Source organism: Babylonia areolata, chromosome 17 (assembly GCF_041734735.1).
Source record: "Babylonia areolata isolate BAREFJ2019XMU chromosome 17, ASM4173473v1, whole genome shotgun sequence".
Taxonomy (NCBI): domain Eukaryota; kingdom Metazoa; phylum Mollusca; class Gastropoda; order Neogastropoda; family Buccinidae; genus Babylonia; species Babylonia areolata.
The window spans coordinates 3954494-3981881 of NC_134892.1; the positions used below are offsets into that span (position 1 = coordinate 3954494).

The following is a 27388-nucleotide window of genomic DNA, read 5'->3' on the forward strand; positions in this document are numbered from 1 at the left end:
GCACGTAAAAGAACCCACGGCAACAAAAGGGTTGTTCCTGGCAAAATTCTGTAGAAAAATCCACGTCAATAGGAAAAACAAATAAAACTGCATGCAGGAAAAATACAAAAAAATGGGTGGCGCTGTAGTATAGCGACGCGCCCTCCCTGGGGAAAGCAGCCCGAATTTCACACAGAGTAATCTGTTGTGATGAAAAGAAATACAAATACAAAAAAACCCAAGCTCCCTGAAAACCTCGGTCTTTCCGGTTCCCTTGTACCTTTTAAATCTAGTCTCAAAACTCACCTTTCCCCTAAGCAGTAAGTTCAGTTGTGACAGGTCCACTTCCTTTGCATCAGCTGTGCTTGACTTAGTGTATATATATATATATATATATATATATGTGTAAATAACTACATGCATGCATATGAATGTGTGTGCGCGCGCACATGTCTGTTGATGTATGTTTGTGCATGCTCATGTGTGCGTATGTGAAGGTAGCTGTTAGGTACATATGTTGAAATGTATAAATGCATTGTGTGTGTGTGTGTGTGTGTGTGCTTAATCAGTGTGTAACACTGATGTAATGTGTTATGGAAAAGTATTTTTGCAAAGCATCTTGAGCAGATTTCTGGATAGTGTGCTATTCAAGTATCTACTATTATTATGGCGAACGTAATGCTGCTTGGGTCAATCCTATCTTGTCATACACCTTTTGTTCAGCAAGCAAAGCCACTTGGGATCATTTTCTGTGGCACTGGGCCAAACCGTATCATTATAGTGTATGTGCGCCATCTTCTGTAACAAACTGGGCCGAGTGTTTACCCTGTCCCACCAGCCGCCGTGGCGAAGTAGTTGGCGTCGCGGACTGACGGCTGGGAGGACGCGGGTTCGAATCCCAGCGGAGGTGGGTTTTTCGGTCCGTGGCCGGCTCCTACCCAGAGTTGAGTGTGCTGTGGGCTTAAATGGGGAGACTGGGACCACACAGTCGAGTGTCAACCACTTCAAGGATGCGTCTTTGGGTGTGTTGCTCTAATTACCTGACCAACACTGCAAGTGTCTATCTCCCGGGCCTGGTTAACGCCGGGATATTATTATGGGGTGAGTCCTGTCAATGTCGTCAGATTCATGGGAGGCTGTTGTTTGAGGGACGTGGTGGGGGTCTCCACTCTGGGAGGGATGCTCACTCAGTCTGGCTCCGCGACTAAGCCATTATTGTCGTTAGTAGGGGGCTTAGTAGGTGGTGTCCTAAGTACGTTAAATCAGAACAGGCACCACTGAACACCACCGAAGTGACTCAGCAACAGTGCAGGGTCTCCTCTGGTGTGTGGCCTCCTTTCGACTTAACATCGATGGTTCCCTGCGGACTGCCGATGCTGGAACTGTGACGGACGAACCCGGGTGTGGACGTGTGTGGGGAAATCTAAATGAGCGGCGTGGGAGTAATGCCACTGAAACGGTGCAGATGGGGGGAGGAAAAAAAAAAAAGAAAAAAAAAGTTACCCTGTCCCAGTGTTAAAATCACTTACACTGCACCTGAAATTCCCCCCCCCCCCCCCCCCCCAACCCAGACTTTCTTTAAAGATGCTTTTTGTTCTCCAGTTCTTTCAAACTGACGTTCTAAAGAAACGTTTCAAACCACTTTCACACAGGAGATATAGGCCAGCACACTGTCATACACACAACAAAGAACCAAAATTTTGAGCTGGTGTATTTTATTGGTATTAAGATATTTAAAAAATGTTACCCCTCTTCCTCTTGCCAATTTCTTATCTTCTTTCACTTTATTGGCATCTGGTGAAGTAGAAACAAGTGTTCTTGACGTTTCAACTTTTTCCATGCCAAGAACTCACACAACTGCACCATTGTTATCAACCAGAATTAAATAAAAATACAATGAAAAAAGAGGAGTCATCACATTACTTTGCAAATCTTCTACACCACAGAAATAGCTGTGTATGAAAACTAGAAACAAACAATCCAAAAACACTTCACCTCTTTTTTTTTTTTTTTTTTTTAGTGTTATCACTTTTGCCACTAAATTAAAAAAACAAAAACAACAACAAAAAACAGATCTTGCGAACCAGATATAACACTAACATTGACAAAACACCGACACAGAGACCTGACACCAATAGTATCAACATCCTGTCAGGTTTTACCATGAAGGAAAAAGATGGAAAGGAATGCAGACAGCACTGAACTGCAAAAGCCAAGTTATGCCTTCCCTGAAAGACAATAAAAAAACACACACCTGATCTGTCAGAGCAGAGATTCAAAACTAACACAGTGCAGTTGTGTGGTTCAGCTTTCCTCAGTGTATGTTAACACTGATGATCGAAATACAAAACAACTCTCAATAACTGCTCTCACTGGCAAGAGGCATCAAACAGAACTTTCCAGCCGTTAAGGTTTTAACACGGCTCGAGTTAATATAAGCAGCACTGAAGAGGCATGTAGGTAACATGAGGAAATCGTGCCATTTCTCTTCAAGAATAGTTCACTGCTTTTCAAATAGGAAGGAGAGCAAGAGCAGGGCTGAGGGAATCGAGAGAGAGAAAGGAACAGTAACAGTAGGGCAGGATTTCATGTGACCATCTCATTCCATGAAACCTGTGCAGTGGGACAAAGATTATACGCATGCAGAGCAAAACCAAACACTGCAGACTTCAGTACTGTTTTCACATACCGTCAACACAGCTAAATCAAGCACTTCGAAAAATACAACATCCTAAAACAAGCTGACAGTCTTTTTTTTCTTTCTTATTCTCCTTTTGACCAACCACAATTACATTTGAATGAAGTTGCTCTCCTTTGTTTTGCAAAATTCTCACAACTGAACTCCTGCCCAAGAAATAGCCACTCAATTGAAAGCAAGCAGAGGCTTATGTTTAGTCCCACTGCACAAAATAAATTACAACCAGCTTTTTTTTCTTTCTTTTTTTAAATGAGAGTGAGGAGAAATAGAAGAGACAGAAAACCCTATTTTTTTTTCTTGTATCCTTCCCTCAACCTTAACAGACTATGACTTTCATCTATATTTACTGGCTAGTGAATATCCCTGTTTCCACATTTCATGAAAACTTATGTCCTCAAAAGGGATAAATCCAAAATAATATAATCTAAAACCCTTGTCCCCATACTAACCAATGTGTCCATGACCTTCAAAAACTTACCTTGCAAACCATTTTCAAATCATTTATATTCCCATTCAGCCATCTTATGTTCACTGTTGTACAGTTCGTTCCCGCTCTGGTTCAAAATGGCTATGTGTTAAACCAACCCCTCTCTCACACACATACACACTTACATAACATACACAAAGTGGCTGCTGAACATGTCACCATGAATCATTTGGCCAGGACCATTTCTGAGTATTGCATCAAATGACACCATCTCTTGTGTGGCAAAGACCAAGCCACAACAAAACTTGTACACGTTTTCCTCTCCAGCACAACTGTACACAAGGCTGACCAGAACGCCTATCCTGTTTCATTGTACATTGCTTTAAAAAAACAACAACAAATAAACCCACACGAAAAACACACACAACATAATATTGAACCATTAATCCAAATGTATAAATCGTGACTTTTGAGTCACTTTTCATATTATATTTGAAGAGGACAAAGGCTCTGATCAACCTTATAACATCAGGACAACCTCTCCCCTTCCCCCACAACCTAACATTCTTCTCACACACACGGGTTGTTTTCCACAAGCCTTTGAGTCCAGTGACATCTGACCGCCCCTAAAAAAAAAAGGTCAACTGGCCAAAACTAGGAGTACCTCACATTAGTATTCCCTCTTCCTTTAAATGTCAAACCTTGCCCAACTTTATAATGGCTGAATGGGAATTAATCTTTTTGTTGCTGTTTGTAATACTGAATCCAGGAATTTTTTGTTTTCAAAGAAAATCCCTGCGGTTCAGTCTCTTTCCAAACAACTGTGTAATTCTTTACCCCTCCCACCAACCCCACTAAAACGTAGGCAACAATTCTACCATGAAATTAAGTTATCTCATAAATGAGAAAGTATTTCTGGGAATAAAAATAAGACAGAGAAAGAGACAGATTACAAAAGCAAGATAGTGTCAAGAGATAAGAGGTTAAGAGAACACACACATAGACAGACAGACCACAAAATGGACGCTATGTTGTTTTAACCACTGTTCAAACACCACTCTGTCTTTGAAACTCAGAAACTGGGAGCAGCTTTTTTGTGCACGCTGCAGTGAAGCATGTACTGAACACTAGCAAAAATACAACGGGACCAAATCACCAATGGGCACCATACAACAGGGATGGCAAGAGGAAAATCTGACTCCCTGTATTCTCTCAATGGTATTCACCGTGTTGCGCTGACACACCAAATCACAATGGACACTGTTCTTGGGACAGGACTTTAAATGTTTCTCCAAGTGTGCATCAAGTCCCTGTTTTCCCTCAACGATATTCACACAGGTGTTGCAGACATTTATATAAAACCACCATGGACACTGTGTTTGGGACTGAGCTTTACTTTAAACAAACGTTATCCTGCCAGTGTTCACTAGTCCTGTTCTGCTGCTCCCGTTTGCTGCAGCTACAATATATCGAAATGAATGTGTATGAACAGTGGCTAGTAAAAAAAAAAAAAAAAAAAAAAAAAAAAAGGGGAAAAAAAAAAAAAGACGACGACAGCAGATGTCTGTAAACAAATGTACATAAATTAAATTGTAAAAAAAAAATAAAAAAATCTTGACTTTCTTCTTGGCAGTTTAAGACAGGCATCAGAATCAAAATAAGATTGTGTTTTGTCCACTTCTGAAATGGTATCAATGTGTTTTTTTTTGTTCAAAACCATGTTCAGATTGCTCTTTGTGCAAACCCCCCCCCCCCCCCCCCAAAAAAAAATCATATCTTGCCTTATTTTAGTATTTAAGTTTTCCTTTGCCTCATTCTATAATCAATTTCAAGGCTGTTCAACAATTAGGGAAACCTATGACCTGTCAACCGCATCAATTTCAGGTGTTTTCTATTACTAAAAAAAAAAAAATCAAAAAAAAAAAAATCAGCCAATGTTACTTTATAAAGTGACAAATATACCATTAAAAAATACAATAAAGAACAGCAGTGTGGTGGAATAAAGTTAACTTGCAAAATCAATACTCAATAAACATAAATCAAAATAATAAAAATAAATACTTGGACTTATGTCCACACCTCCAACAATGTGAAACCAAGCTGTTGAGCTCTTAAGTCTTACGGCAACAGACTTCTAACTGTAAAAAGCCAGCCTGGGATATTTCTATTATTTATCAAAATGACAATAATTCAACAGGCTTAAAAATTACTTTTGGGGGGGAAAAAAAGGAGGAGGAAGAAAAAAAACAACAAACCCCCCCCCAATTTCACCCCATCCTAGTTTTTTTCTTCATCGTTATATTCGCTCCATGGTCTTAGGTCAGTTCATGCTCAAACCTTAATAACTGATCTTATTGTGGCTCTCTGTGAACTACATATTCCAAAACAAATGATGCTGAACAAATAATACAGGAAACTAACTTTTTAGACGATGAGCATTACTGACGGAGCCCAGAGCCACAAAGCCTACACCACTACTGTCCCTGCCGCACACTAGTTGACAGACACTCTTCAGCAGCCACAGAAACCACCCCTACTGGGGATCATGAAAAACTTTAATCACTGCCTTCTTGTTTGAGAGTCATTGTCCTCCACAAAAGAGCAAGCTGTAAATGACTTCCCATAGCAGTGGAGAAACCACTCGTACGGCTCTCACTTTGCTCCTGGCCCAACTGTAAGCTTGTGCCAGTCTCTGATTTCAGCTCAGCGTTGACTTGTTTAACAGGGTAACAGCAACACTATACTCATCTTTTCCAGGATGATAGTACCAACAAATGAAAGTTATTGAAAAGCTGACACCCTCACAGGTCCGTTCCAAGTGTTGCTGAAGACCACCGTCCTGCTTTTCCTGCAGACAGGGATGGATGTGGGCTGCTGAAACGAGTGTCTGCTAACTGTCCACACATTCCCCACAATCACTTTGACGCACACATTCATGGATATTCACCACCACCTTCACACAACAGTTGCACTCACAACAACCACACCTCATTTTAGAGTGTGCTGACACTCCCCCCAAAATGGGGACCCATTGATTTCTTTCATCCACCATGAAAAAGGCTTTGTTTTCTTTTCTTCACATCCACATGCGCGTGTAATGAATGGAGGGAAAAAACAACCACGCATTATGAAACTTTGCCCTTACAGGTGGTTCTTTCTTTCAGTTTCGGACACACACACACACAGTGCATGTTTACAAACGTGTGCATTTGCAAACATTGTTTTCACCTTGTGTCCTTTCAAACTACATTCACCCAGTGAGCCGTGTGTTACTTCTCCGGCAGGGAAAGAAGTAATACATGACCCCCCATAAATTAACTGAAACGGTTCTGCATCTCTCCTCACCCATTCACATCCCTCACTGAAGCCAGCCATTTTGACACTGCATGGCTTCAATGAAAGAAAAATATATTGCATTCAGAGTTTTTGATGAACAGAATGGAAACAAACAAACAAACAAAAGGTGAAAGTCAACAAGTGGTTCTGCCTGGTATCAGCTAGCAGCGGAGAGCACTTGTACCACAACCTCTCATCCAACGTTCCCCAACCTCCCTCCAACAAAATATCTTCTGGGTCTATTGTACTTTTGTAATCGTGTCCGACCAATTGTCAAAGTGAACATTTAAGTGTCTACATTGGTTCTTTCATGCTACAGCCCTTGCCAAACAGTAGCAGAGGGAGGGAGGAGGATAGGGTAGCAGTGAGGAACTCTCCACTCAGCTGATTCACAGACCAGTCCACATCAAACATAGAATGTTTTTGTCAATCACAACAAACACCTGCACACTCGAGATGTGCACCCTCTGTTAAGTGATCATCTCTTTGTTCAATCTTGTCAGGCTGCCGACTCACTAGCTGCTCAATGAATTCAACCTGCCGAAAATCTTCACATTCCACATAATCTACACAGATATGAGATGCCAAATTTTAAGAAGAAAATTAAACTAAAAGAAGAAAAATATTAAGAAAAACTAACCACAAACAAAAAGTAACAACTGTGAAGTCCTGTTTTACACTCTTGTTTAGGAGTCTGGGAACAGAGGTTTTGTTTTTTTTTCCCCTCCGTAAATTTTTTTTTATTTTTAATTTTTTTTTTTTTTTAAACTACTATCACTTGTCACATAAATACTGACAAGTTGTCAAAAAAACAAAAACCAAAACCAAACAAAACACACACACACACACAAAACCACCCTCAACAACCCCAAGCCATCAGTTACACTTTACATTAAGAAATTGCAGACAGATATGAAAACTGACAGCTCAAGTCGTCAAATGGAAAAACTTCCGTGAAACATCATTCACAAGCAGCCAGTGAGCCCGCATCCAACATGCAGCTTAACTGTACCCAGAATTAAGTACTACACGCTGACATGATTGTAACATGCATACACACACAACTGAACAGAAAAAGGAAAAAACAACAACAAAAACCGACAATAAAAAAAAAAAGAGAGCAGAAATAAATAAATCACTAATTACATAAGGTATTCCATTCACCAACACTCCCAAAAGAAACGCTCTTCCCTCCTGACGAAAAGGACTGACGGGGGAGATGGAGCCAATACTGTGACAGACAGGGAGACGGACGTCATCGTTTCTTCCCATCCCCCCTTCAATATGACAAGGCACTAACAGGGTTCATACAGGGGCAACAGAGACAGGGACCAGACGTCAACATAAACTGTGGATCATCATGACTGCTGAAAGGAACCAATGAATCAGTATGGATGAGGGAAACAAAACAATGACTTGAAACAGCTGTTGCTGCATGAAAATGGACAGTCAACAATGAAGAAAAACAACAGAAACAAAGAACAAAAAATGAAATATGAACTGGATGTGTGATGAAAATGAAAGGTTAATGAAGAATGGAAAAAAAAAAGATGAGATATAACAGACTGTTGTATGATAAAAGTGAAAGGTTTAAAAACTAAACATAAACCAGTGCTGAATCAAAAGATAAAGGGAGTGGGAGGGGTACACAATGAGCTATGAACCGGCTGTTGCTGGATCAAAATGGAAAGTTAACAAATGAAATATTAATGAAATCCCCTCGAGACTACCAGGACAATAACCTGTGAACAGCACTGGTTGCAAGGGAGACAATACGAACATGTCTCTGGTCACAGACCTCCATGTAACACAACCTGCAGACTTGACCAAGGCCATGATTAAACACCCAGTCCCTGAACAGCACAAAGAGACCGAGGCGGCCCATCAGCCGACCACCAGACAGCCTCCAATCCACACACACTGCAGTCAGCAAAGAGTCACTCCAGACAGCTCTCTGCTCCACAACCCAACTTGGGACCACCACACTATCCACTCCAGGGAAATATTTACATGGACTCTCAGCTGTCTTTGAAAATGTGCAGAGACCTAGGTTTTGATGCACAACCCACAGACCTGGTGACCAGCTCTGTGCGGCGCTCCAATGATTTTTCACACAGTTGAGGGAGGGAGCAGAAGTCATCAACTGTCACACATTTCTCTGGAGATTGTTGACTGTGCCCCCCCCCCCTCACAAACCATGTTCTGTGAAGAAAATAGCTGAAGCACAAACTTAAGTATTGACTGCACTTTCACTTTACACCATACCCAGTTGCCTGTGGTGCTGGAAGTACTGCTAAGCTAGATACCAAGTGTTCAGCCTTTCCTAATCTCGTCATGGCGCAATCAAAATGACCAGTTCCCCTTACCAGTCTTCTACTTGAAAGAAATACTTAACACTTCAGACAACAGCTACTTTTCTAAATGAATTTCAGTCCTTTTCAAAACTTAGTCAATACAGGACCTACTGAAAAGCATCTGAACTGGCTTAACATTTGCGGGGCAAGAGAGGAAGGCGACCCAAATGCACACACAACTCCTCAGTCCCACACCCTTTATTTCTGCACTTTACATGACATGCAGGCAGACTTCAGCTTCCATAAATGTAGAGAAGTATGTTGCACCTGGCCACTCTCAGGCATTTTGACCCATTCAGTAATGTGGCAAGAAAAGAGCTCCTTTCCTGCAGTCTGTTCTGGTGTGTCTCATCAGTGGCACAGCTCGCTCCAAGGACCAACACTTAACAATTCCCTCACTGACAGTCACTGAACATGCTCAGCAACACCACTTTTCTCTCTGGTTGGACAGTCAGGAAATATAATGCTTTTTTCTGGATCAGATGAAAGAAATTTTGTCTGATCTTGCTCATACTATAATCTAAAATGTAATGTATATTCTTGTCTTACAGCTTTGTCACCTTGCATCAAAAGCTACTCTGAGAAAGAGACGTTTGTTCATGGCTGATGACACCTGGAGTGCAGAGAAAATACAACCAGGAAACTGGACAGACCATGAGGAAAGGGCTTCCGAAATTCCCCAGCCAATATCATCAGGAAACCCATTTCTATAATCCATCGCTCCCTTTCACCTGTAACATGACCACATACAGATATGTTCTCCCCTATAAAAACTGGGGTTGTACCTAAGACCGTACATACATAGTCTTCATGGAGACAGTTCATTTGACACAAAAGTCCATGTGATATTCACTCCCTTCCTCCTTCAGATAAAAAAAAAGAAAGAAAAAAAAGTATCACTATCAGACAAAATGCCCCTTTCAAACAGTTCATGACTGATAGTGTGCTCTTCCTCATGGTGTCTTATCTTCTACCAGCTTCATTCTATTAAGTTCTCTCTCATCAACTGTTCAACACTGCTAACAGGTTTGTCGTGGAAAGACGGTTCAATGGTGAAAACAATTATGAAACCATGACAATGGAAACAGATGACACAAATAAAACCTTGTTATATGACAGCATGACAAACGTAAGGACCAGACCTGCCTAGTCATGTTTGTGATGGATGAAGGGGCAGATGAGTTCATCAACAAACAGACTGGCACACACACACAGGATGACAAGTCCTTCCATGCAGGTAAGTAGAGTGACACAGAGGAGGGTAGCATCCATGCCCATGAAGATTGCTGCCTGGCAACTGATGACACAGTCTCCCAGAGCCTGGGGGCAATGTGCCGCAAACATTTACATGCTTGTACAAAAATACCATGGTAGTCGTCACGGTGCCTTCCAGGAAAAGCTTCTATCTCCCCCATTCCTCCACTCCCTAATGTGTATCATCAACACCCTTTACTCCCACCTACCTCTCCCCTCATTACAAACACTACCGCTGCTGCAAAGTTCACCACATCTGGAAAAAGTGAGCAGTGCAAAAACATTCAACAATGTCGCAGCCAGTTTTCTATGGAGTAGGATATGTGTGACATTTAGAAAGAAAAGCACCTTATAGACAACATAAGAAATCGCCACCTCCATGTCAGTGAAACAAACACCAGACACACCAATTCCAAGTTACTTTGGAGGCTTAATTTTGACTGCGATTTCATCATCAATACCATCATTCCTTGCCCAATTGTGAATCACATTAACTTTGCATTGTTTCCACAACTTCATTGGACCCCAACCCACTCCCTCCCATGCCATAACTATAAGCTTCCAATCCATCCACTGCCTCGCTGGACATTTTACCAACAAACCTGTAAGCTAACAGGTGATGGGATGAAGCCTTTCCCGAAGACACCGCCACGACACTGCAATGTTACTATGTACATATTTACAACCCCACACTCACACGTCAGGGTGATCGGGAAAGGGCAGAGAAACTGACAAGCACACCTAACTGAATTATTCAATACATACATAACTGAAACTCGTCTTCACTGCCCAAATGATAATAACTTTGCTAATCTGGGTCCAAATCAAAATGACAAGATTGTAAGCATAGCAACTTAACTCAAAGTGTGCCAGCAGCAGACCCTGTCCAGATAGTGTAATCAACTAAATATCAACGAACTTGCCTACCTGGCTTGTGACTTCAAAATATTTCATTCATAATCTTTTTCAATCACAACTCTTTAGTGAAAGAACAACTCCCAAGTATCATTTTGCACACAGGGCAAAATATTGTCCCTGTCAAAAAAAACAACAACCCCAAAACCTCAAAGTGTGCAAGTTTGGTAGACATCCATTTTCTAATTTTTGTTTTAATCGCTAAAACTGAAACTGGTTTAAATGATTCATACTCCATTCTCACTTTTACGGATGAACCTGAATGTAAACTCTTCTTACACACATGAAGCATGTAACAACTGCAGTAACAGACTAATGAGTGGTTTACATCCAGGTAATGAATCAACAGGTACAATATCTCCCATTATACTCTGCTTCAGTACAACTGTGTAAGAACACACGCGACAAAACTTGTTAAAAAAAAAAAAAAAGAGAAAAAAAAAAGAAAAAAAAAAGATAGGCGGGGAAGGAACAACAACACGAAGCAATCTATGGAGTGCTGGGCGTCTCCAGTGAAGGACTAACGACAACACCTGGAGACTGGCCACCACATTGAGAAGTGACGCGTGTTTGGTCCACGTTTGTTGGCATCACCGCTTGACCGTTCTCTTCGCACAGAACATATGCGCTGAGCAGTGTCAACACACATCCCCAAAACGACGACAAAGGCTTTCCACACCACCACACATGGGAGACAACGTGTGCACTCAATAACGCTCCCACAATGTCTTGCGATGATTTCACCGTCTTTTTGCGGACCAAGTTTCTGTTTTCAAGCTGGGACTGTTGCCGATGAAAGTATCCTGAACAGTTCACAGCACAAGGAGTTCATCCACACTGCAGGAGTCGATTGCGGCACTGAAAACAGTGTCCATCTCCTTTAAACAGGTCTGGTGTCCAGTCTTATTTCACACCTTTGGATGCCATTCTTTTTTTTTCTTTTTTTTTTAAGTCACATACACAGTCACAATAATAGATCTAGTCCACCACAGATACCCCACACACTGAGTTTTCATTTTTGCTTCACAAATTACATACACATTCCCATACTCTTCCACTACTCCAACACACACCCAGCTTTCGTTTCTGCTCTGCATCTCACACACACATTCACATGCTCCATTACTGACTCGCACATCCCTGAATCTCACTCGCTGACAATTTTATCTTTCATCATCACAGATATACCTAATTACAAAAATGCTGACTTCCATATCATCTTTTTTTTAAATATATGGACAGTTCTGTTTCACAATCATTCAAGTTTCTGTCAACTCGCCAACAACACAAAAAACACAAATTTTCCACTCTTATACATACGCACACATGCAGGCAATCTTCTGTCCCTTTTAAGTGTTAGTTTCACAGCATACACACTAAGCAGCAGTGTCAGAGAGCAGATCCACGCCCCTCACGGTGTTCACCCGGAGCACCTCATCCCAAAAGGGACAGCACGGTCTCTCCCTCTTCCTCCACCCCCCCCCCACCTCCCCCTAAGACGCAGTCACAGCACACAGGGCAAAATGGACACAGTCTGACCAATCACTGGCTGCCTTCAGGATCTGTCTGTGTTTGGAACTCTGCCACGTACAGAGATTTGTCAATGGTTTTGGGGATTGGCTTGATTTCTGTACCCAGTTCTTGCTCTATTTTGTGCAGGGAAAATCTGGAACAGGCATGTAAAGCACATTAACTGACTTAGACATCACCAAGAGAGAGAGAAAGAGAGCGAGAGAAACTACAGTATAGCACATACAGAGTTTGACATCACCAAGAGACAGACAGATAAACAAAAATACAGTATAGCACACACACTGAGTTAGACGTCACCTAGAAAGAGAAAGAGAGAGAGAGAGAGAGAGAGAGAGAAACTTATTTACAACTACCCATTTCTGTCACATCACAACTGACAGAACTAATTCTGATCAATCACCACAGTTTAACTGCAGCACACTTTGGTTGCTCAGCAGGCCATCACAGCTTCCCCACTTCTCCAGCTTAAAAGCAAAACATTTTCACCATTACCACAAAAGAAATACATATCTGGTCATGGCAGCATCAACATTGCTTGGACTAGCAGTATATATCTGAAGTGTGTTCAGAAAAATCATCTTAACATAACACGGACACACAAAGATTTCTGTTGTCCCCTCTCCCATGAACTGTGTAAGTAGCCTACTTCAACACAACAAGATCATCCCTCACCCACCTCACCACTCTGCACACACACTGACCTGTCATCATATGTGATGAGGTTGATGGCCACACCCAGGTGACCATAGCGACCCGATCGGCCAATCCTGTGCAGGTATGTCTCAGCATGCTTGGGAAAGTCAAAGTTGATCACCACGTTCACTGCCTGAATGTCGATGCCTCTTGTGAACAAATCTGATGAGAGAAAAGTGATTTCAGTTAATCCTCTGCCCTGTGGAAGTGCCCTATTAAATCCCTGAACCACCTTGTATGGCCCGCTAAACAAGTGTTCATTTAATACCCTTATTTTCGCTTTCAGGGAGTCCTATAATGCACCGAGAGTGGATTAACATTTATTAAAAAAAAAAAAAAAAAAAAAAAAAAAAAAAGCAAACACAATACATCACTGAGTTTTCATAATTTTCAATGCATACACAGCTTGAGACAATTCCAAGAAAATGTAAGATTTAAAATTATTTTTATTTATTTATTTTTTAAAAATCATTCTTCACAATAAAATGTTCCCAGTTTACTTGTATGTAATACTATGGTGTTTTCCGCATATCATGAGCTGTCTTCTGCAACAACATAAAGCCTAATTTCAAATGTTTCGGTGGTGTTTTTTTTTTACTTTATTTTTTTAATTTTATTATTGTGGGTGCGAGTTCAGTGCAGAGTTACTCCCCTTCACACATGATTTATAAGTTTCCTTGTGATTTTTCTGTCAGAGGGCAAATTTAAGCCTTGTGAAGATATACAATAAATATGATTTTTAACACATGGAGTACCAGCTCACTCCCCTCAAAAACTGCATTTTCTTTTCAGAAGAGTGGGATAGGGAAGAGAGAGAAAAACAAAGGGACAGTGAGGGAGGATGGGTGAAGGTGGGAGGTGAAGGAGGGCTGCACTAGGGACTGCTTTTCACTGTTAGCTCCAGTGACAATCACCACACATAATTTTGATCATGTTTTAAACGCAGTTATATTTTTCGTTCTCCACAATTTCCTTGAAAAGAAGAAAAAGAAACATAAGAATGAAAATGAAGTCAGAAGACATTAACTTCATGTCTCAGCAGACCTGGTTTCACCTAAATTCCAGAGAAGGAACATGAAAGACAGGCAACAGTCTGGGTACTAAGGCTGGGCCAGCCACTAGAGCGCAATCAGTGAGAGCTCTAGACGTTCCAGCCTAGCTCTCCAAATCACCTTAGACATTATCAGAATTAAGTGAACAGGAATGATCTCTAATTCATTGTTAGCAGTGTAACAGAACACAAAATACACTGGAAAAGGCTATTCCGCAGTGAACAAGCCACACCAACTCACCGGAACACACTAAGTTTCGGCAGAGGCCCTGTCGGAAGTCGTGAAAGACACGATTGCGATGCTGCTGGTTCATCTTGGCGTGGATGTAGTAGCAGGAATAGCCTAGCTCTGTGATCTTCTTGGCCAGTAGTTCCACACGCTGCGTGGAGTTGCAGAAGATGATGGACTGGTTGATCTGTACGGAGGAACATGTTATAGGAATGAAAAACAACAAAAAACGAGGGGGGGGGGGGGGGGGGGGGGGAGAGAAAGAATAAAAGAGAACAAAAACAATGTGCACCATATCTGTCTGTGAGTGTATGTCTGTATGTGCACATGATAATGCACGCATAATGATTTCTCACATTTCAACATAGCAGAACCCTTAAAAAACCATTTCAGCATAGCACTTCAGAAATAACCAAATATGAAAACACACACTTCCCATTTCAGCCAGATAAAAGTATCTTCAGTCTGTTCAGAAGCAGAACTGGATAAAGTTTCATCATAAATGAAGCAGTGTGCAATACTTAGGACCTTAACTTCAGTCGCAGTATTTGTAGCAATCACTGCAGACAAACCATCTTGGGGCTAAAAAATTCTTCATATTCAAAACCAAAATAAGATAGGGAAAATACATGTACAGACAAGCAACTGAAAATTAATGATCAAAATCACAATGAAACAGGAGTCAGGAAGGAAGCTAAGAAAAGTTCCTCTGAACTCCACAAGCATTCACAATCTCCTGCCTGCTTTCAGTGCAAAAGAAACAAGAGAGGCAAGGCCTTCAAGACTCACTTGTGATAAATTACGTCCCCTAGCATTAATTATAGAGTAATATCCCTTTTTTTACTATCTGCACCAAAACGTTTGCAAAATAAATAAAACTTCAATGCTTAGCAAAAGAAGTTCCTGTTTGAACAAAAAATGATAATGACTCCTCTTGTTGTTGTGTCAGAATAAGGTCAAAGTGCCAAGTTTAGGGTATACAAAAAATATATATATAACAGTAAATGCAGTTTGCATATAATTAGGCTTCTTTTATTATTTTTTTGTGCCCATCCCAGAGGTGCAATATTGTTTTAAACAAGATGACTGGAAAGAACTGAATTTTTCCTATTTTTATGCCAAATTTGGTGTCAAGTGACAAAGTATTTTCAGAGAAAATGTCAATGTTAAAGTTTACCACGGACACACAGACACACACACAGACAACCGAACACTGGGTTAAAACATTGACTCACTTTGTTTACACAAGTGAGTCAAAAAGCTTACCTAAAAGAGAACAATGTGCACCATATCTGTCTGCGAGTGTATGTGCACATGATAATGCATGCATAATGATTTCTCACATTTCAACATGGCAGAACCCTTAAAAACCATTTCAGTATAGCACTTCAGTAATAACCAAATATGAAAACACACACTTCCCATTTCAGCCAGATAAAAGTATCTTCAGTCTGTTCAGAAGCAGAACTGGATAAAGTTTCATCATAAATGAAGCAGTGTGCAATACTTAGGACCTTAACTTCAGTCGCAGTATTTGTAGCAATCACTGCAGACAAACCATCTTGGGGCTAAAAAATTCTTCATATTCAAAACCAAAATAAGATAGGGAAAATACATGTACAGACAAGCAACTGAAAATTAATGATCAAAATCACAATGAAACAGGAGTCAGGAAGGAAGCTAAGAAAAGTTCCTCTGAACTCCACAAGCATTCACAATCTCCTGCCTGCTTTCAGTGCAAAAGAAAAAAGCTTACCTGAAGCTTGGAGAAAAGGGTGTTGAGACAGTGTACTTTCTGTTTCTCCTGGACAAAGGCATAATACTGTGTGACCCCTTTAAGTGTCAACTCCTCCATCAAGTTGATTTCGTAAGGATTTTTCAGGTGCTTTCTCTGAAAAGAGAAGAAAAAATTGTAATACTTTTATGAATCCACAAATGGATAGAAAAAGATCGACCCTCTTGCACATGCACCAGTCTTCCACTGACTGAAAATATACTGCAAAGGAGTAAAATCCAAAATCCATAATTCTAGCATGGATATTTTAAAAATTAATTTAAATTAGAGAAGATGATACTGTCAAATGCAAATACTGTTTATGTTCTATGATCTTGCTTTATGACAAGTATGAAGAAGCTACAGCTGACCATTTTCTTTGAAAAAGAAGTAATTTTCACTTTTGCTTTGCATTGCTTCTTTTTGTATGCTTGCTTTTCTCAAACACATTTTCACAAAAATAACGGAATGCGAGTGTCCTGTTTTGATGCACCATTGACTGAACCAATATATACAAGTACTGCATGATAAGTTATATCTAGCCAAAAGTATATATATATATATATATATATATATATATAAGGGGAGAAATGCAAGAATAAAACAGTTTAAAAAAAAACCACCATCTTAATAAAAAGAAGAAAGGGAATAAAAGAGAAAAACAACAACAGCTGCGTGTTCTCAGTGGTTGTGCATCAACTTGATGGTTGTGTTTTGGCCATATTTCTTCACACAAAACTGGCAATTCCAATGTTGAAAACAACTGACCATGCTGGATCAGGTAGCTGTTGGAAAATGTTTTTCCAAAATTTCAGACTAATCATTATTCAACAACTTCATTCCAGTCAATATCCAGATCACTCTCAATCTCATTTGGCTGCACATCCACTACAGTGTAGTGTTTCCCTTGAAACTGAAATTTTCTACAGCACCGTCTCCCACAGCTGAATGCCAAAAACTGAGGCCAGTCATTTTTAGAACGCCACTTCACTTTGAAACTACTGCATGTATCGACACACGTTTTACCCCCAGCCAAACACAGAAATCTAGAAAAAAGGGAAATCACATTCTCTCAAGATGGTGGCCCCCACATCTGCTGTGAGTTTTCATGGGTGTCGGCAGATGCCTGATGGCACTGCCAGTTTTTACAAAGCGCTAGCAGGTGCTCCATACTGAAGAGGGTTAACACATTTTATTTGACAGCACACTGTTTGCAGACATGCACCAAACCTTGAATAATGGTGCATGAACTAGCAATTTCTAACTTTTTTTTTTTTTTAAATGGAAAAATCCTGTGGAAAACTACATGTTTAGATAATATCATATCAACTGTTACAGCAGTTGCATGCTGTAATGAAGCACATGGGCATGATAGCCAAACATGCTAAATGTTGACTCCATCTAAGGGCCATAATTCCATCAGTATCTCGGGGATTTGATAAATTTTTTTTCATTTTCCCCAGCTATCATGAGCAATACTGAAGATCAATTTCTGTATTTAGTTCAATCTGAAGCAAGAACCTACCATGCATCCACCCAAGAAAACAGAATACAGCTGCCAAAATGGCGTGGTACACAGTCACATGTTGAAGTTTAACTGTCCTTCTAAACAGGTGAACATGGGAATAGCAACCTATGAACACAAGAGGCAACAAAGAGAAATGCAACATTTCATAGATCACCGCCTGGAGTAATTTTAATATTTCTGTAAATCTCATTTGGGAATACCCAAACAGCCCTACAACTCATATTTGGGAAGCTAACCCAGTAATAGCTTACATTTTAATACACCCGAATTTTAAGCACGAGGACAAAGGCACAACTGATAAAGATGAACTTTTTCAGACAGAAATTCTAAGTGAGAATGAAAGACAAGATGGAAGGCTGAAAGACAGGTGAGCAGAGGACAATGGAAAAAACAGAGCAGACAGAACTCACCATGAACTGTTCCACTGAGAGAGGAAACGTGGCAGAGTACAGCAAAATCTGTCGCTGTGGAGGTAAATGACTGATCACGTTGTCCAACATTCCTTTGAAGTCTTGTGACAACAGCTTGTCTGCCTGCAAACACAAAGGCCAACCATTCGATAAGATGTGCATCACTAATGTCAACCATTTCACACAATGTGCAACAGAAAGGTCGATCATTTTAAACATTGTGCTACAAAGGTCAAGCATATCACACACAAGGAACACTAAGGTCAACCATTTTACACAATGTACAACATAAAGGTCAACCATTTCACATGTTGTGCAACCATGGTCAACCTTAGCACACATTGTGCAACACAAAGGTCAACCATTCAACATATTCTGCAACACACACATCAACTAACATACGCAACAATTTCCCACACTCTGCAACACACAGATCCACCATAACCCTTATTCCACAAGAGCACCTGCTAAAATGTGCCATCTCAATCACAGGAGCGCCCACTGAACACATGCTTACAATGGGCACAGCCATTGTTGTTTACATGAACGAGATTCTCATGAGAGTCATTGTCTCGTTTTCACCACTTCCTGCTGAACATTATCTTTTCAGGGTGTTTTGGTTATGTTTAGAATTTTAAAAGTTGCAAGATGAGTTTGACGACTGCTGAGAGCTTTGGTGTTATCTGAATGATGATTCTGAAGATGATTCTGTGCTGTTTGAATGATTTCTGCATGAGAATCTTGTAAAAGTCAATCATACTGAGTGACCTAGACAACAACTGACAACAGTTTTGCAGAGAAAGTGAAGTGGGTACTTGAGTGTAAATCGATCGCTGGACCACCTTAATCGACACTGTCAGTGAGTCAGTCACTGATTTCACTTCTATTTATTGGCATTTTGCACGATCTTCCTGATTGTGCTAGTCCAATGGATTATATTTCTCTTTTCATTATGGAGAAGAAATATATGTAAGGTAGGTTTGGAGTTAGTTTTTGTTGTTTGCCGTTTTTCTCCCCACCATCAGTGGAAAATATTGCATCCCTCAAATGAAAAGAACATAAAAATCCGCATGTTGCAATTCAAGTTGAAAAAGAAGATGATGATAATGTGTAAGAAGACATTGGTGACTGCAGACCAGACAAACTTATTGCTGTAAACAATAGCTGCGCCCATTGTGAGCACATGTTTAGCGGGCACTTCTGCGTCTGAGTGTATTTTTAGCAGCGCTCTTGTGTAATAAGGGTTAAATTTAGCTTCCTTTACACCAGTTGTAAAAATCTGAATATCCATCATCAAGCTTTTTACCTCTACATTTGATGTGGTTCCTTGGACCAGACACACAGAAAATCCAGTAAAGATACAGAGAAAATCTAATGCAGTCATAACACACCCAACAAACACATTCATATACTTGACAGCAACATAATGTTAATGTCATACAGACTGACCAAGTTGTTCTGCCCAAGAAATCTGCTGTCAATGAAATCCAGACAACTTACACAGTACTGAGTTGATTTCCCTCTTCTGTCAGAAACCGTACCCACTTCAGATGTCAAAATTTTACTGAAATTTCTAACCCCCTTGATCACAAAACAAACCCAGACTGTAGTCAAATTATCGAGATGACAAATTTGTTAAATGTTAAGTGTGCAAGCACACATTGTGAGGCATCGGCTGAAATGATCCATTCAAACATTTTCAGGCATCAAACTTCAGACAGCAAGCCCACAAGCACTAACCTCGTCTAGAACCAGGATGGAGCAACTGTCTGCCTTGATCAAATTCTTATTCATCAAATCAAGGATGCGGCCTGGGGTAGCGATGATGACATGTACTGCAACATAAGCAAAGCAGTTTTAGTTGTCACTACTGCATGAAACTGAAAGTGAAATAACACCTTGGGGAAGCTAGGTAAGACCGTGCAAGACAAGATTTCCTCAATTCTGTGCTGACAGTAACCCACATGCTAACAGTGTGATCCAAACTAATGTATACCATAATTTCAACCAGCTATTAAAAAAGAAAAAGAAAAAGCACACACAAGTATGTAATACCAGCAAACATACCTTTCTCATGTTTTTATCATTATTATTCCTTCGATATATTCATGAATGCCATGGACAGATACACAATTTAAGACTTGTGCAATGGTGCAACTTGTAGAAGATAAAAAATAACTGAGAAGCTGGGGGGACTCGGGTGGGGCACACAAGCAGAGCCCTGTTAAGGTAGGGGGTGGGAGGTGGCCTCAGAAGGGCATATGCCCCTGAAACTGAACCTGAAAGACAGTTTAAAAGGCATCTGGAATGAACTCTTGCACTCAAAATAGAAAATTTCATTTAAAGATTAAAAAGAAAAATTTAACAAAGCGCATGGTGAATCACCAAACTGGTTCTATCTATAAATCTATAACTTGATACTTGTGAACTGAAAAACACAAACAAGGAAATTTTCAAGATCTTGAATCGTGTTAACACGTGCTTTGTTTTTAATATTCAAAGCAAGTGTGTGTGTGTGTGTGTGTGTGTGTGTTCTACTGTGTGTTGAGATTCAGAGAGACAGAGAAAGGGAGGGAGAGACAGAGAAAGGAAGGGTGAGACAGACAAGAGAGAGACAAGGGAGAGACTCATGGGCAGTGAGGAAGAGAGGGGGAGGTGGGAGCAAAGAGTGCCAGTTAGTGAACAAACTATGTGTGTATGTGTTTTCAATACAACTTGCGTGTGTAATCAAGCCACACATATAGACAAAATGAGAGAAAAGACTGAAAGAATGGATGGGGAATATGGGAGGAAAGAGTGCAAGTGTATATGTGCACGTATGTGCACTGCTTCCAAAGAGAGAGAGAGAGAGAGAGAGAGGGGGGGGGGGGAGAGACGCCATGTATGTGTGAATATGTCTGTATGCTACAGAGAGAATCAGTATGTGTGTGTGCATGCATGAGCCTTTTCCAAGTGTGTGTGTGTGTGTGTGTGTGTGTTTGCACATGGGTACATTCAATTTAGCTGTGTGTGTCTTTGGGAAGTTGGCTATAGATCCCAGATCTATATAAAGTAATCTGACTGTAGCCATGAACTGTTGAATTCATATGCGAGTCAAAAATGGATTTCTGTCCCTAGATGCAAGAACTGCAACCATGCTAGTGCCATTTTCCCTAGGTTTCAAGCTCACTATGCACAACTAATTTCACCTGCAATTTAAAACATCCATGTCCTAAACTGGTTTCAGTCTCACAAACACTGAGAGGAACACAGACATGTGACATATATGTCGAGACTGGAACAAAACTAGATACTGTCTTGTGTGCTGAAATGTGTGCACACCACCACAACCTACCTGGATCATAGAGTCGCATAATGTCGTCTTTAAGGTTGGTACCTCCTGTGGTCACCATGCACTTGCAGCCTATGTGTTTACTGAGCTCAATGCAGATCTGGCTTGTCTGCAACGCCAACTCTCGAGTGGGCACCATGATCAGAGCTGGTGACCAAAGAAAAAATTATAAATTACTGACCACTTCCATGCCACATATTCAGACAGAGCTAGAGTACAAAAGACAAGTCACAAATTACAGACCAATGATGGCCAATATTCAGACAGAGCTAGAGTACAAAATACAAATTCACAAATAACATACCACTTCGATGGCCAATAATCAGAAATAACAAACCACTTCCATGGCCAATATTCAGACAGCTAGAGAAAAGATTAAGTCACAAATAACAGACCACTTCCATGGTAAATAGTCAGAGCTGGAGTACTACTACAAAAGGCAAAGTCACAAATAAACAGACCACATACATGGTAAATATTCAGAGCTAGAGTACAAAAGACAATGTCACAAACAACAGACCACTTCCATGGCCAACATTTAGAGGTAGAGAACAAAAGACTGTTGCAAGTAACAGACCAGATACATGGTAAATATTCAGACATACGAGTACGAGATAACGTCACAGAAAAACAAACCACAAATAAGCCAAATATTCAAACACAAATGGGGAATGTTTGAAGCCTTCAAGAAAACAAATGACAACAAAACATGTGATTCATGTTCTGGTAGGAAATTGGGGATGATGGACAGTCAGCAACTGACCAAAATCAAAACTAAAAAAAAACAAAACCTTTTGTTTACACAAGTGAGTCAAAAAAGAAGTTAAAACAGATAATTCAATTTACTGAAAGAAATAGGCAAATGCTTGCATCTGAACCAACTCCCTCACACCTAAAGTGCCTCTAATTTCTGATTATTTATTTGTATGCCCATTTCCAAAGAATCTTTGGAGTACAGTGGTCTGTTACCAAATTCTTAAAAAAAACTTTATCGCATACCCCCCAACAAGCACACATTTCCCAATACCAAACACGTATCAATTTCTGTACATGTATAACACTGACCTTGAACTGCATCCTTTGTCACGTCACATCTCTCCAAAATAGGGATCGCATAGGCTCCTGTTTTGCCGGTGCCATTTTTGGCACGTGCCAAGACGTCCCGACCAGTAAGAGCGATGGGAATGCTGGCCTCCTGTATAGGGGAGGGTTTCTCCCAGCCTTTCTCAAAAATCCCCATCAGCAGTTCACGCTTCAAGCAGAAGTCCTCAAACTCATTGCCTTTGGTGTTGGTCACATCCTAGAAAGATCAAAATACATGCGTCAGGTTCTTCAAACAATTTACACCAGTTATCAAACAGCTCTATTAACTAAAAATTAAAAAAAAAATACATGAGGAGAAGAACAGTCAAAGAAAATATTGGGAGAAGAACAAATAAAAAATGAATTCTTGAAAGTATTTTGTGTCAGATGCTTGTAGTGTGATGCACAAAGGCAGCCTACATTTCTTATTTTTACAGGGAAGTGCCATGTCCAAGAGGGCTGTGGCACTGTATAATGTGTGTACAAGTATGTTTGTACCTGTATCCGAGTCTTTTAGGATTTAGGAAAATGTGGATTGAGGATAACAGTGCAGATAGATTCTCTGATAAGGCATATAATAATAACTTAGAAATCTGGTAAGTAGTGTGGAACAAATGGACACAACAGGATAAATGGTGAGGGATGAGCCAGAGAGCGAGCCACAGATAGACAGACAGACAGACAGAGAGAGAGAGAGAATGATTTATTAACAGGCCATAGCCCCTCATGAAGGTGTACATGGACATACAAATCACAGCCGTATCAAATGTCATAGTTACAAAATAATGGTCATGTCAAACAAATAACTCATCAAGACAATACATCTCTAAATAAAAAAAAACTGACAAATTCTGAACATCACTCTCTCTTAATGAACGACAAAGCCACATCCCGGCACATGGATTTCGGTAATATTTTGCAAGGATAACCTTTCTCTGATATCACTTTGTGCTGAACACCACAAGACAAAATGCAGCTCAGCTTCCTTGGATTCTTTACACAATGGACAAACTGAATTACTGACATCAAATTCTCTGTATGTGTAATGATGTACATTTAAATCAGATATGCCAAAACAAAATCTAGTTGTTGTGAATTTCTAATGTTTGTCCACAGTAGACAAACGACAAGGTTTTTACTTCATGGGTGTTTACAAAAAGTTCTATTAAATCCTCTGAGAAGAACGCCTATGGCGAGACCTATTGCAATAGTATTTGAGGCACCGAACGGGGCAGAGATGCCTATCTTCATCATCTTGTGCCAGAATATCCGACAAAGGTCTGACCCTCAGAGAGGGGGAAGGGACCTCGGGGTCTTGGTTCTTAGCCAGAAACTCTGGAAGGAAACGAAGAGTGATGGAACCATCTCTGTGGAATGCTAGATCTTGTGGCAGACCACTAAGACCATGAATCTCACTTCTACGACGGCCCGTGGCCAGCAACAGAAGTATTAAATCTAGCACTATTCCGAATATGTTTGTGCCACTTGCAATCAATCAATCGTTGGCAAAAGACAGTAATAAACGCATTGACACTACCAACACCCTGGTTTATCCATACTACACCAAACCCAGATTCAGACAATTAAGCACATCAGAAACCCATGTCTTCTTTCCCTTAGCATCTGATTCTTTTAACATTTTATAGGCTTTCCGAGGTAACTGATACTCTTCCACCTGTAATAATTTAAACCAATAATGGATACAATGAACATCAGAGTTAATAAATATCTGTCAGTTTCACTATATATATATATATATATATATATATATATATATACACACACACACACACACCCACATAGAGAGAGAGAGAGAGAGAGAGAGAGAGAGAGAGAGAGAGAGATCCACTTACCGTTGTTTTAATTCTGTTATCTTTGGGAGGTAGTTTCAATTTTGCCTTCCATCCCTGGTCACTGAAACCACAATGTGATTGAAGGTTACAGCAAACATCAATGACATCCTGATCAAAGATTATAACAAACATGAATAAGAATTAGACAAACTGGACACAGATATCCTGGTCAAGTTCACTGATGCAGGTTAGGGAAACAACTGCACACTTTTCCAGATGGAGATGACATTAGAGGAGTGCCATACACTACACGGCATTGTCACACCTGTTGCTGACCTGTGTGTCCCTGTCAGCTTCTGTGGTCAATATTTCTTTCTCTCTCATAATTTTGAGATAAAATAGACATATGAAATAACTGATAATATTTGTTATTTTGCCAAAAACTTGCTTTTACAGAATCAATAAAGCAAGCTACAACATCCAATCAAGGATGTTTTGTTCATGTTGTGCAATGCAAGAAAAAGTAAATTTGGTGTCCACGTAAATACAACATCAATGAATATTTGCAAGTGTATCATCCTTTATGAAAAAAATCTTTTGTTATCGGTTTTGCTTATGGATAAAAATGTAAATGTTTTAATTAGCAGTCATAATTGTGAAGACATACAGCCAGTTTCTCCAAAAATTACTTGGGTTATGGTGTCCACCTTCAGCAGACATCTTTCTAGTAATTTCTAGACATCTTTCTAGTAATCCCTAAACTTCCTGTGATATTTTCAGCTTCAATCACGTCAACTACAGTGTCTGCTATGCAACATAGGTTATTCAGCATTTTAATTTGATAAAGGGACAAGAAATGGATGGTGGCCATTGTACTACCAACATTTCAGCCACACTGGTTCAAAATAAAAGCTTTTTCTGGGCAGCTGATAAGCAACTTCTTCTCAGTATTGTCATCATACAGTGGGATGTTTAATCAATACTGGAAAAGACATTTGACATTTTCTTGCACTTTTCATTTTTGCACTGCATGTCCTGAAAGTGTTTCCAGTTTTGTAGAACTGCACACATGATATATATATCTTAATAACGTTGGTATTTTACATTTTAATGAAGGGCTATGCTCCAACCATGGCCAGCCAACTAAGTTTAAATAAAATTGTAAGAAACAAAACTTTTTTTAATGTGATAACCTTGACCTCACTCAGTTTTCCTAATCATCTAAGGAATGATAGGGAAGGTCAACCATAACTACCATCAAAGTTTGGTCCCTATGGATGTACTGTAGACCACATACATAGCCAAGAAAAGGCCAACAATTAAAGTTTAGTTGACACACAAAGCAACTAAATGCAGACAACGGAATCCAGTTGATAACATACACATTCACTTTGTTTTCATATACGAGTTAAAAATATTGCTTAACGTAAAAGGGTTGCTGGAATTGGCAAATTTCCCCCTTTATTCTCTCCAAAAGCCAATGGTAAAGAAAATAAGAACAAAGATGATTGGCAAGAACTGATCTATAAAACTCTGGCTACTTCCATTAACATTATGCTTAACGTTCGAACTGCAAGTATCAATGGAAGAAAATGTAGTATGTACTTTAATTTCAAAATCATTATATAGCAGCATAATTTAGAACCCAGCAGATTGAAAAATAATTTAGAACCAAGCAGACTGAAAAACTGCAAAAAATACAGTGACATTTAAGCCATATAACACTTACAATAATAATAATGCTTCAGTAAAGGGGACAAGTGGAAGTAACACTTACTCTGCAGCTTTTGCAGCAGGTTGCTGACCATTGTGATTCGTTGCATTCTGAGCCATTTGTGCAGCTGCCATGGCAACAAGGCCAACCACGTCTGTTCTTGCTCTGCACTAAATCTTTTCACTGGATTTTCAAATCCTCCACACAGGCACACAGAAAAAAAGTCTCCTGAACTTGGAAAGAACTTGTAAGATGTTCCCTGAAATCACTGTGTTGAAGTCTGTATAGCAAACGCTGAAGTAATCACCATGAAAGCCAGATAATTGCTGTTGAAAGCAGTGAATACACCTGTGAGGATAAAAACAAAAAAAAACATTGAGTCAAATGCGTTCAAATCTAATTTTGTCTGTGCTGTCAGATCTGTTAAAGGTAGAGGACTAATTTTTTTTTAAAGGACTAAATAAACAAACAAAAAAATCCCTCTAAACTTGCAATCAAATGAAAAACGGTTCATTTCTTTCTTCTACCAGTCATACCCACTATTAATAGTATTATGCCTTATGAGTAGCAGTAGCTGTTTGGGCATTTTCAGCAACATTCTCAGCATTTTCTGTGCTGCTCCAGTTAGTGAAGGGACCCGAGTTCCACTTCCCTTTAACTCGAACGTACCATTTGTACATTCAATACAATAAGAGACACACCAATAAACTCACAGTCGAAATAAAAATTAAACGCATCCAGTCGCACAATTATTTGACCTGAACAGGTCTGTTCATTCCTCAGCCAGCAAGCTGCTTTCCACTCCCAGCCAGTCACCGAGAGAACTGGGTCTGGGGTCAAACTGTGCCAAACAAAGCGGATGTTTTCAGAAAGAAAAGGAAATAGTCACTATGTATTCCACCACCAACATCAGAGTTTTAATTTTTACAATTACAACAGATTAATATGTATTTAAAATGCTTTTCGGTTGAAAATTCATAACCCCAAAGCCCAGAAAATCAGGGAAAACACAGCTCATATTTCGCAAGACAAAGCAAACCTGGCGGCTGTGGATACTTCACAAAATGAGTCCTAAACCTATAAAAACAGCCAATTTCTTTGTTAAACAAAACTACTTATACTAATTCTAAATCATATCATATACATATAGAATGATACAATAACGTTTTAAATACTTAATAATATGATCTCAAGGCAAAATATGAAATGTCCAGCAGACGATGATCCTCGATATTGTGGACGGTGTCTGAACTCACCGTCTTCCTTGAGCAAAATATGGCTGGATA

General features: G+C 39.9%; 1 protein-coding gene across 1 annotated transcript; it reads right to left on the reverse strand.

Moving 5' to 3' along the window:
• Window positions 1-1677: 1677 nt before the first annotated feature.
• Window positions 1678-27377, reverse strand: LOC143291593 (ATP-dependent RNA helicase me31b-like). Its single transcript, XM_076601535.1, has 11 exons — window positions 27359-27377; window positions 26166-26450; window positions 24449-24509; window positions 22578-22812; window positions 21516-21659; window positions 19922-20016; window positions 18182-18304; window positions 16226-16360; window positions 14482-14656; window positions 13198-13351; window positions 1678-12629 (listed from the first exon to the last, which is right to left on the reverse strand). The coding sequence occupies exons 2-11, from the start codon at window positions 26234-26236 to the stop codon at window positions 12506-12508; spliced, it is 1317 nt and encodes a 438-aa protein (XP_076457650.1). The 5' UTR covers window positions 26237-26450; window positions 27359-27377; the 3' UTR covers window positions 1678-12505.
• Between the last annotated feature and the right edge of the window lie 11 nt (window positions 27378-27388).